General features: G+C 33.8%; 1 protein-coding gene across 4 annotated transcripts in view; it reads right to left on the bottom strand.

Moving 5' to 3' along the window:
- LOC130899412 (glycerol-3-phosphate dehydrogenase, mitochondrial) overlaps window positions 1–12,351 on the bottom strand; it is a 48,131-nt gene that overhangs the window by 15,152 nt on the left and 20,628 nt on the right. For all 4 annotated transcript variants that reach the window (XM_057809336.1, XM_057809339.1, XM_057809340.1 and 1 more), the window contains exons 3-8: window positions 11,838–12,000; window positions 8,505–8,727; window positions 6,557–6,720; window positions 3,998–4,291; window positions 306–509; window positions 47–241 (exon numbers count right to left, since the gene is read on the bottom strand). In XM_057809336.1, coding sequence (XP_057665319.1) covers window positions 47–241; window positions 306–509; window positions 3,998–4,291; window positions 6,557–6,720; window positions 8,505–8,727; window positions 11,838–12,000 — 1,243 coding nt within the window. The remainder of the gene's footprint in view (window positions 1–46; window positions 242–305; window positions 510–3,997; window positions 4,292–6,556; window positions 6,721–8,504; window positions 8,728–11,837; window positions 12,001–12,351) is intronic.

The following is a 12,351-nucleotide window of genomic DNA, read 5'->3' as shown; positions in this document are numbered from 1 at the left end:
TCATAAGTTAATAATATAAGCATATCAAATATTTTTGAATTGTTACCTTTAATCGCTTCGTCGATGGTTTCTGCAGCCATGGATCTGTAAGTTGTCCATTTCCCTCCTGCTATTGTGACCAAACCGGATTCACTAACGTGCACGATATGATTTCTAGCTAATGACTGGGTGTTGGGTTTATTTGGATCAGAAACAAGTGGTCTTATTCCGCTCCAAGCTGACAGTACATCTCCTCTTCGGACTTAAATACATATGTAAATGCGTTAGAAAGAATTTTAGAAACAAATAAACTTTATTTTAATCACCTTCTACGTCTGGGTTAAGATAATTTTTTACTTCTTCTAAAATAAACATGATTTCGTCTTCTGTTGGTTTCGGATTATGTGTCACTTTACAGGGCAAATCTGTGGTACCGGCGATTGTGTGTCTTTGCCATGGTAGGAAGAAAATTACTCTACCATCGCTAGTGTCGGGATCCAGAAGACCCATTTGTTCTGGACTGTAGTACCCTAAAAAATAATTTTATAATATAATAAAACAGATTTATATTGTTACTAGCAGTGGAGATATTATTTTCATCATTTTTGTATTTTAATAATAAAAAAGAAAAAACAATAAAAATTACAGTTGGAACCAAATAGCAGTCCCAATCAAAATTGAGTGATCATGGACAAAGAACAAGGTGGAACAAGAAAAAAGGAATATGGTACGCAGAGATAATAAAAGATCTAAGAGAGAGATGAATTCAGGAATGGAAAACGAAAGCAAAAATTAGGAGAGTTGAAGGGCCTAAAAAGCCTGTGTGAAGCACTTATATATATAATCATACTACTATTAATCAAACTCACATTTACATAATCATCCTCTTCCTCATAGAGGCAACAATATTCTGTGTCAAGTATATGGAAATACATTTAGAAACTAAGTTTGAAGATAATCATGAATGGCATTAGAGAATACAAATCTATATTATGTCTTGTATGGAGTACAAGTTGTAGTTCTACGAGAAAGTCAAGTATAAAATCATTAATTGATTGTGTTATGTATCCAAACAAAGAATTGGATGGGTCCTCCAAATCGCTGGAAGTCCAAGAGCCATAAGTATTATGGAAGATTAAAACACCACATCAGGTAATACGTCCAAGCTACAACAAAGAAATCACAAAATAACCAGGCTTCTAGACACGAAAATTGTTATTGCAAAATCAATGAAATATAATTAAGACGTGGTGTAACCTCAGGAAGTAATGATGATAGAAGAATACATTTTGAGAATGGTGGAACAGAAGATACTAAAAACAATATAATGTCCAATAATTTGAAGAAATAATAAATAATAAGAGCTGGAAAAAGACATAATAGATAACATAAAACCAAATAGTCGAGAAACAGATTGTATATGAATAAACAATATTATCCTAGCAGCTCGAAGGAAAAGAATGAAAAATAAGAAACATGGAAAATGGAATATCATTACAATTAAAAGAACCATATAATAAGCTCAAGATCTTCAATAAACAATTTGAAAATGAAACTTATTATAGCTATACAGGACGATCATATAAAGGCTTTTGTTGACGTTCAAGAGTCTATCTGCGCATCTCAACAGTGACATTGGAAAAATAAAAATACCAAGGGCGTAGCCAGGATTTAGTTTTGGGGGGGGGGTTGGTATGAAGTAGTCCATCCCTTTAAGTTTATCAACCTTCCTTTTTTTCCTTTTATTTTTAGCCAGTAATAATGATTCACGTATCCTTAACACGGCCACCGAATAACACTAAAATTACTCACTTACACGGTACACTTAATTCTGTTCACTATTCGTTCACCACTTTTCATTTTTATTGGATTTGAGTTCGCATGGTGACGCGCCGCTTATATAGCAGCTCAGTAGCCGTCCAGGAACTTCCACAAAGCTCCTCTTATTCCGATCGAGGAGTGTGGCGAATAATCGAGAAACAAGGCAAAGTTTCCATACAATACAAATTAGTTCGGCTACTCGACTAAAGATGGCAATACTGTGCGCAACGTCCACTAGTTCGGCTGCAACTGCCTCGCCTTAAAAGATGGCGCTAGGCACTACTATATGTATTAAAATGTAATAATTTAAGTCTCTTCATTGTTCGTATTTTTTCGGTATAATATTAGGTAATATTTTGCTTATTTCGGGAGAGTTTGAGCCCCCGAAGCCCCTCCCTTTGCTAAGCCCTTGGAAAATACCCTTTGGTGAAGTAAGTAAAAAGATCGGGAGCGTAACCGATATGCCCGATTGGGTATAGTATGACGTCTAATAGTAATTTTTGAAATTTGTAACTGGTACTACTGGGTGTGATCGTCTTAACTGAGTGAAATGCTGCTCTGGTTGCTAATCAAGTCAACCCGGGTTTAGAAATAAAATAGAATGAAATGAAAAGTTATTGTGCCATTCAATGGAAGGCAGTGGTAATCACTGACAGTATACTGCCTTGTATAGTGTAGATTCTTTCTTTTTGTGGTAACTGGATAACACAACACAACCAGAAGCGAGAAATGGGTCGGTTTTTTATGAAACTACAAAGCTTGCCCTGTCTTTATTCTTTTAAGTGCGATTATCTCATCTTGTACGATAGAATATGAAACTTTTGGTGGTGGTGCCTGGTGTTTTGTTTTTTATCGAGTCCTAAAAATTAGTTCTTTCTCGTGGAGTGGTTGTAGCACTTAATCTTTTCAAGAGAATTTACCTTGCAATATAAATAATGATACAAAGGTTCTATCAACTTCCCTTTGCAAGAACTTGGAATATAATACCAAGATGAACACATGAGCCAATAAACATCCAAAATAGGGTGAAGTATTAATGGAAAAGGCAGTACTAATTTCAATATGATTTAACTTTATAAAAAAAATTGATAAAGGCATTTATCCCTGAGAATTGATCGAACGACCTTGAGATTAATCTCTTACCGAACCACTATGTCATCATGCTTTTTAATAATCATATACAGGGTGTCCCGCATATATACCAAATTGCATATCTGAAGAGTTATAGAGATCGAAGTATGACCCAAAATTTAAAAAAAAAAAAAATAATTTCTTTGCTTAAAAATACTGAATTTGGTACCCAGATGTAAAGACTACAAGGTGTGCTCTTCTCGAGGGCTCATTTTCGACTCGGTCTGCGCATCTTTCAAGAGCCAATGAGAATTTGAACCCAAATTGGCTCGTCTTTTTGAGAGCGAATTCTCATTGGCTGCTTCCCAGCTGGTGCGCAATAGCACACCTTGTAGTCTTTACATTATGTTTGGTACACTATATAAGACGGTTAAGGGCATTGAATAATGGTGTGTAGAAGCCTATCGAACTATTGCGAGTGAATAAAGAGTGATCTAACCTTCAAATTCTACATCAGTTTTTTTTTCATACCATGGATAATTTGGTTTTTTGTCATATTCAAAGTAAAATTGAATAATCAAAAACATGTTTTTGACAATGTTATTTAAGTTACAAAAAGTTAAGAGAATTAGAATTAATCACTCAGAATGGTTCGGTCGTCTTCTATTTAAAGTGTTACAAAGAATTTAATTGTTTTCGAAACTTTTGGTATCTTCTTTGAATCATTATAACTTTTCAGTGATGCCGCTTGGTATAGATATAATTTGGTCCCAATCATATTTTGGGCTTCCCCTATACGCTTGTTCTTTGCGTTGGTATTATGAGGGACACCTTGTTTGACAAATAATATTTTAGAGCATACTTAGTAAAAGCATTTTCCTGTATAAACTGCTGCTGAATTGTTACAACGCCATCTGTTAGTGAAATGTGCAAACTGTCTTAATACAGTAGATTGATTAATTACCACTTAATGATTATTTTTTTTATGTATTTCTGATGCATCGATCATCAGAATTTTAAAAAAGAGTAAGTCAATAGATTTACTCCAGGTTAGTTAAATACTAATCATTATATTAATTAATTCCATCGAAATAAACATATTATTAGAATAATACATATAAATTACCTGGTAAAGTTATGTGAACCCCGCTACTGGGACTGCAAATTTCTTTAACGTTCGGATTATCCATTTTTCTAATGCTGTCTGTGAAAGGTCCAGTAGCGTTGATGACACACTTCGTAGGTATACTCCAAGTCTTACCGGTCATTTCGTCTTTAACATTTACACCGCATATTACTTCTTTTCCATCGCGTTTCTCTTTTATTAAACTAGTAGCGCTGACGTGATTGGCTATCGTAGCTCCGTGCACAGTTGCCGTTATGGCTATTGCCAAGTTCATTCTGGCATCGTCTTGTTGACCTAAACACAGAAATACGAATCACAGTTTACATTAATTGAAAATATGAGTTCCATGGAGTTGAAAATTTTTTTATGACAAAAAATGCACCTAATCTTAAGATTAACCGACATTTTACGTTTAACCTAATTTACTAAGTACTTTACTATCCTCAGTATTCCCAATGGTTCACTTAAGAAATGTAAGTTTATGCGCACTTAAACTGGGTTATAACTGTCACTTTTCACACAAGTTCAAAAGGCTTGTTGAGTTAGCCTGCGGAGTGTGTTTTGATTATCGAGAAGTTCCAACATTTTGTTATTTATGTGGATATGGAGTCGTTCTTCGTGACTTTCGCCAATCTTTTTTATATGGAGTTCTCGGTGTAGATCTTTATACGGATATACCACGGAGCGTTAACTTTATTCCTAAGTATTCGGTTTTGGACTCTTTGCAGGCAAACATAATTAGTTTTACTTGTACAATTCCATAGTTATAAACCATACCGGTTTGATTATTTGTTTGTGTACTAGCACTTTATTTTTAATAGTAATTCGTGAGCTTCTTTCTATTAACCAATATAGTTTTTTATATCTGAGTTTTCTTTTGATATGCTTCTGCCATTTTGGTTTCGTATCCAAATATAACCCTAGATATTTGTCCGTTTTCTCATATAGGATAATTTCATCGTTGTATCTTCTTATAAGTAAAGTTGATATGGGCAGATTTTCCCTCATTGATTTGTTAGTTATCTATTTTGTGAATTTAATTTTGACGATTTTTGACAACCTCTACAATTGAATCTCTAGCAGCTAGCATTGCAGTGTCGTCTGCAAATGTGGCCAGTTCAACATTTTCTGTAACAGGGATGTCACAAGTACAGTTTTGGTACCAAAACACAACCTTGAGGAACCCCTGCTTTAATCAGTCGAAGCTCTGAATATTCGTTTTGTTATTTAACTCTGAATGTACGGTCTTTTAGGTAGAAGTCTATTAGCTAAACATAATGAGCAGGTAAATATTTTCTTCTGATTTTTAGTAACAAACCCTTATGCCACACTTTATCGAATACTTTTGCAACGTGTACAAAGACAGCTGAGCATATTTTATTTTCTTCAAGAGATGTCTCTATTATATTTGTTACACGATGTACTTAACCTATTTTGGAGTGACTGTTGTGGAAGCCAAATTGATGAGATAGAAATTTCGTTTTGATCAAGATGTTTTGTATTGTTATTAATAGTATCTCTTCATACAATTCTGAAATAATTAGGAATAATGATGTCGGTCTGTAGGATTCAACTTTATTTTCTGGTTTGGGTATGATCCAGCTGTTTTCGACGTTATTGGTACGTATTAGAGCTTGAATACTGCATTTATGAGGTTTGTGAATCTTACAATGGCCTTTCTTGGTAACTAATATTTTTATGCTATTCTTGATAATTTTCATTATCTCTTTAGATGTAATCAGCTCTATTCATTCATGGCCTTCATTATTTACCTCTTCATCAATACTCCCATAAACGTCACTAACCGTTTCATCATTTTTTTTCATGTCAGTAGTTTGGTTTAGTATGAGGCATGTATTTGTCTTTTGTTGATCATCACGGAACCGAGATCCCTCTTCTATTCCAATTGGCGGAATGTTATGAATCGATCTGTTTAATCTTTTTTTAATTTCCACAGTAAATAGTCGGTGGTTTGATTATATAAGTTTGTCTATTTCTTCTTAAAGGTTAATTAGTGTGTTCTTATTTTCGTTTTCTTTGAAATAGTTTCTGATTTCTTTGTGATTGTTGTGATCTTTCGTTCTTCTTGTAATTGGTTTGATGTTGTTCCATGCTGCTTGCTGTGTATTTATTATTGGTTGTTCAGCTTCTTGTTCATTAGTTCTGATTGGAACATTTAATTTAATTCTTGTTTAAAACTTTCTCAGTCAGTCACATTATTACTTAAAGTTAGTTTAGATTCTCTTACTATAATGTATTCGCTGATGGTGAGTAATATAGGAGAATGATATGAGTTTGGGCCTTCAGCATCTTCAATTTTTATAAAATTAAGAACTACTTTTCTGGAGATGAAAAAATCAATCAAATCTGGTACTTTATTTATTTCGCTGGGCCAGTATATGGGTTTACCAGTTGAATGATATTTTCCATCTATAACAGCATGCAGTTCTTTACCTTTTGTATTAGTTAGCCTAGAATCCCAATTAATATTCTTTGCAATGAAATCTGCATGGAATTGAAAGTGAATTTAAAGGTTAGAGAGAATAATAGAGGGCTCACCATCATAGTATACCAGTCCACCGACCAATTTGTCACCCCTTAACATAGGAAACAGCTCTAGAGCATTCTTTTTTGATAGGAAATAAGAAGATTTTACGGTTTGTCTACCGGCTATCAGATCGTACATTTTTATACCAGCCCAGTAGTAAGGAACTTGCCACCACCTAAAAAGATTTAACCAATTAATGTTAAACAGTTCAACAACTAAGACTATTAAATCTTAAACATATATGGATGGCATACCGGAGGTTTTACCGCGGAAAATTTATTCAAAAATCTTTGTCAAATTATTGTATAACTTGATGTTTTTTTTTTAATAAATACTGTAGTTAAAGTGGATAATCGATTATATTTACATAGTTTGGCTTTTTAATGTCTTCCAGACCATTTCTATAGTATTAAACACACAATAATACAGAGGTAGTCGTCTTAATAAGGTATGTCCATGAGTTTTGAAAATTCTCTCAATATTATACTCGTTTTCTAAATCATAACTTTTTATAATTTGAACCAAATGGAAACGATTATTTATGTTTTCATAAACGCAATATCAGTGCATTCGAGAATATTCGACAGATGAAAATTTTATGTAGAGTCTGAATTTCTTTCAACCCTTGATTTGTGTTCATAAATATATTGAAATGTGAATTTGGTCTCAGGTATGGAGATGAATTCAAGAAGAAGCAATATTTCGCAGTAGTAACCGAGCTCAAAAAAGAGTTTGAGTTGGACATAAAAAGTTAATGATATGCAAGATTGATTGGGACTAGTACAGATTGATGTACAGGTGATTTGGTTTTTTTGATTGTATACTTATTGTTTACGTTAATGACAAAAGACGCAATCCTTCAAGAAAAGTAACAGTGACGACAGTTTAAGGAATATCATGAAATAGGCAAATGATAATGTTGAACTCAGAGAAAATAAATTTGTTTACTATAATATAAAATGTCTGGAAAATTTCTGACCTACCAAAGAGGAGATAAGAAAACTGGAAAGTCTCAAGGCACCAGATCTGGTAAATATGGTGAGGGGTCAATGCACTAGAATACGGTGAGAAATTAATCAATTCAAATTGCAATTCGTGCTCGCAGTCGTTTGCATATTTGCCTTTTTCGAAGCAGGTTCGTCTTTTGCCATCCACTATCTTGACTTTGATGTTTTTTGGTTCAGGAGTGTAGTAGTAGATCCACGTTGTAAATCCTCAAAAATCAGATTCATTTCACTTGAACCCCGTCAATAAAGCCTGAGAAATATTCGCTTTTAGCCTTCTAGCCTTAGTTCGACGGTGGTCCAGTACCATTTGGTGAACTTTTTCGATGTTATTGTTGATTGTCGCCGTTTTTGTCCTACCGAATGCTCGTCGTTAATCAAATTGATATGTCCACATTTGATTTCAGCTACTAAAAATTTTACGAGCGCTAATGATGGTACAGAGTATCCGTACGTAATGACATCTCGATACTCATTTTTTCTATATCCAGGAAAATCTTCACAGCGACTCATTTATACGATTGTCAAACAAAAACTAAGCGTACAAAATGGCTGAAATTTTAATGAGAATCTCCTAACGCATGCGCAAATATATTTCCCAACTTATAATGATTAATGCTGACATCTTCAGGTTGTGGTTGGGAACTTTTTAGATAACTATTGCACTACAATATAATTCATTTTATTACTACATTTTTTTAACACTTCGTAATTGATATAATGTAATCTTTTGCAATTTTTACCTAGGTGAATTTTCCATATTCAAGGAGTGGACATGTTATAAAAAAATATTCTTTTTGTGAATTTTAGTGGCAACTATTTGGAAGTTTTGCATATAGTGTCATACACATTTTTTTATAATCAATTTAATATTTGAAAAAATTGGTTATAAACAGTAAATAACTTTTCCCATCTAAACGAGTCGCACTGTATATAATTTACGTTTTTCACCTACCTATATACTGGTAACATAATAGGTAATGGATGTGCTAAATGTGGAGCTTGATGTAACATAACTGCTCTTTCGTGAAGTGCTTCTTGAACCATTCTGTATTGCTCGTAATCTAATTGCATTATTGCCTTTTGGAGATATCTGACTCCTCCGTGGATCAGTTTCGTGCTTCTGCTCGACGTTCCGCTGGCAAAATCATCGGCTTCAATAAGTGCAGTCTTCAGTCCTTGAAATAGAAAAAGATATCTAAATTATACACAGTAAAAGTACTGTCCTTTGTCAATCAGATACTTCAATAATTATTCCGAAAAGTTTTCAACAAAACTAATAAATAATTTCAACTGTTGCTTCAAATGATTGTGGAGTAGAAAATGTGACAATAGAGATTAGAAAGTCCTATTTAAAAAAGCTGGCAGCAATGAAATATTCTAGACAACAAATGCAAATATGTAAAAAATAGAGATTAAGGTTCTAAAATTATGAGCGATAGCTCATTCTATTCGATATCACCTCTAGGAAAACAAATTTCTGGTTTTCGTTAATAACTTAAAACGTATCAATATTCAGAATGCTTCATCATATTTAACAAACTGTCCTTTGCCAATAAGATAACATTCTTTGAGTTTGATTATCTTATGTGTTAAAATTAGTATTTTTTAATTTTTGAGAAAAAAATTAAACCTAACCAAATTTTCGTGATAGTAATGGCTCGCTTCAGAACTTTAAGAAAATGAATGAAATTGTTTTCAAAAAAATTACCGGGGAAAGTGCGAGTGTAGACGACAATGTATGTATACAGTGGAGTGAAAAACTTTTTGAACTGACAAAAGGGTACAATATTGAAGATATATTTAACGCTGACGAAACTGGACTTTATTATCAGTGCTTAGCGGACAAAACCTTAGCATTCAAAGGGGATTTATGTCATGGTGGAAAAAATAGCAAGCAGACCAAACCGGCTCTGTGAAACTTAGGCCATTGATGATTGGAAAAGCAAAAAACCCTCGATGTTTCAATGAGGTTAAAAGCCTATCAATGGACTACACATCAAACCAAAGATCTTGGATGAAATCTGATATTTTTGGCAAATGGTTAAGGGACCTAGACAAGGAGATGAGAAGAAAAAAAAGAAAAGAAAATTCTCATGTTTATAGACAATTGTACAGCACATGGGGATCTTCCGAAACTCAAAAATATAAAAATTGAGTTCCTACCTGCGAACACCACATCCAAACTACTGCCTCTTGATCAAGGTGTAGTAAAAAACTTTAAAGTCCTTTACAGGAAAGAAATGGTCGATGTCGACGAGAAAAATTCGATAAAAATTAACTTGCTTGAAGCCATTTGGATGGCTACGAAGGCGTGGACAAATGTGACAGAAAAAACCATTGAGAATTGTTTCAAGAAATGGGGGTTTAAACCGAAATATCAAGATCGTGAAGGAACAGTTGAAGAGGATGGTATGGCTGTTGATGCACCACTTAATGCAGAAGAAACTCCTTCACGATGAAGCGAAATTACAAAGAGATTAAACATTGAAGAGCTCACTTTCAAGGAATTTGTAAGTTTTGACGAGGATCTGGCTATATGCGGGGAGTTAAGCGATGCTGACATCATCACATCCGTTTCCACAGACGCAGAAGAAGATGACAGTGAGGACAATGTGGACAGCCAGGTCGAGGAACCGGATTCAAGCAAATTGTTTCAATTTGTAGACAAAACAGAAGAAAACCAGAAAATAAACCAGTATGCAGCATGCCCGGAATGAAATAATATAATTAGAAGTTTTACATAGTAGAAGACACTTTCCAGTAAATATGCCCTCAAATTATTGCGGTATGCGGGAAAATATTATATCGATTTGATTTCAATTGGCAAGTGATTGTGCATTTTTTGCATTGTAAAATATTGAGCCTACAACTAATTCTAAACGAGGAGGCAATTTGTAACTCCCATTTCAAGGAATTGTCCACACAAGCCCTAAGAATTTTATAGATTGAACGACATCAACAGTAGTGTTATTTAATAAAAAAAGGCTGCAATGCATATTTTTATATAATAAAACTTTAGTTTTAGAATTGTTGAGACAGAGAAGATTAGAATCGCACCATGATTTAAGGGTGATTAGGTCGCTAGATATGGTCCTCTGAAATGCTGTGAGATCTAGGTTGTTCCAAGAGAAACTAGTGTCGTCGGCAAAAAGACATATTTTACCACAAATATCTAGATAGTCGTTTATAAAAAGATGAAACAATTTGTTAATTAAAATATTATGATCAACACAATCGAAAGCAAAAAGTTGTTTTAGTGGAGTGATGGCTGTTTAGGCTGCTTTTTTTCTTCTTATTTCATCAATAAAATAGATGCAATTGCACCAAAATCCAAATAAGCTATCGCTCATAATTTTAAGATCTTTATCTCTAGTTTTCACGTTTTTGTTGTCTAGTTGCTGATCGGCATTGGCAGAACTATCAGATGGTATCAACATTAACGGAGAAGCAATTAACAACATTAGATATTCTGACGATCCAGTAATTATAGGAAATAACAATGACGAGCTGCAAAATATACGCAGCAAGTAAAAAATATCCCTCCCTGAATATATCAAAAACAAAACAAATGATTATTAGGAAAAGTCAACATCTTCCAGTTCTTCTAACGATAAACGGTCAAGATATAGATCTGGTGGAAACAAAAACATATCTGGGAACTACAGAAAACGCGAAATGGGACTAGGTATCAGAAATACTATCAAGGATAGACAAGCTCAAGCTGCGTTTAACATGAAGAAACTATATGCCAGTAAAGATATTTTTTCACAACTAAAATTAAGGCTGGTGCTACATAATTTCTGTTATGTTCTATGGCTTAGAAGATTGGACCACAACCGATGCTAATTTAAAAAGACTGGAATGTTTCTAAATATGGATATAACGGCGTATTTTCTAAATATCCTGAACGGAGCAGACTAGGAAAACAGAAGGAAGTCGTTGTCCAAATCAAAGTGGATAGTAAGAGGGAACCAGGACGAAGATCGGATTCATGGTTGCATATCTTAGGTCAGTGTTTTAGAGTGTCATTTGTTGATCTGTTTAGGAACGCAGTAAACTTATGAGATGGCCTTGTTAAAAGCCAACGTCCGCAACGGATAAAATAATGAAATAAGAAGAAGATTAGACTATTTCATATTATTTTTGTCGTGTTTTTTTTGGTCTTAGCAATTCAGAACAGTTTCATTGCATCTATATTTGAGCTTACTTATTACACAGCATAAATAAAAATTTGACACAAATTGATGTTGGATTTCTTCGTCATCGAATTAGTTAACATATTTACCTCGTGTAGTTGCATCTAAAGCGCATCCAGCACCGGTAGCTCCACCACCAATAATAACAATATCGAATTTTTCGGTTTGAAGAGATTTTAGTTGATCGGATCTTGAAGGTAATATTCGTTTAGGTTTTAGACTAATTTCCTTTGCGCTAACTGCTACTGGCCACTGAACAAAAAGAGTAGAGATTTTTCAGTACAATATATAATTATTATTGTTACGATTATTAATTGATTGCGAATCCACTCACAAACAAACAACTAAGCATTGTTAAGAATATTATTATGCTGGAATTTTCTTGGGAAATATGGAACTGACAGAAAATAAAAGAGCACGAGTACGATTTCCATGGCGCTATTTTGTAAATCGACCTCAAATAAGTTGAAAATGAAGAATAAATATTGGGTAAATCATTCGATAAATGATTATTTTATAGTTTAATTATTTTATTTATATGTTTTACTTAACCTAACGTGAAGAAATCTAACATAACCTAACCCCACCGGAGCTTTTCCTTTT

This window comes from Diorhabda carinulata, chromosome 11 (assembly GCF_026250575.1).
Source record: "Diorhabda carinulata isolate Delta chromosome 11, icDioCari1.1, whole genome shotgun sequence".
In the NCBI taxonomy this organism is placed as follows: domain Eukaryota; kingdom Metazoa; phylum Arthropoda; class Insecta; order Coleoptera; family Chrysomelidae; genus Diorhabda; species Diorhabda carinulata.
Note: the sequence above shows the minus strand (reverse complement) of the source record. Positions and strands in the feature narration are given on the sequence as shown.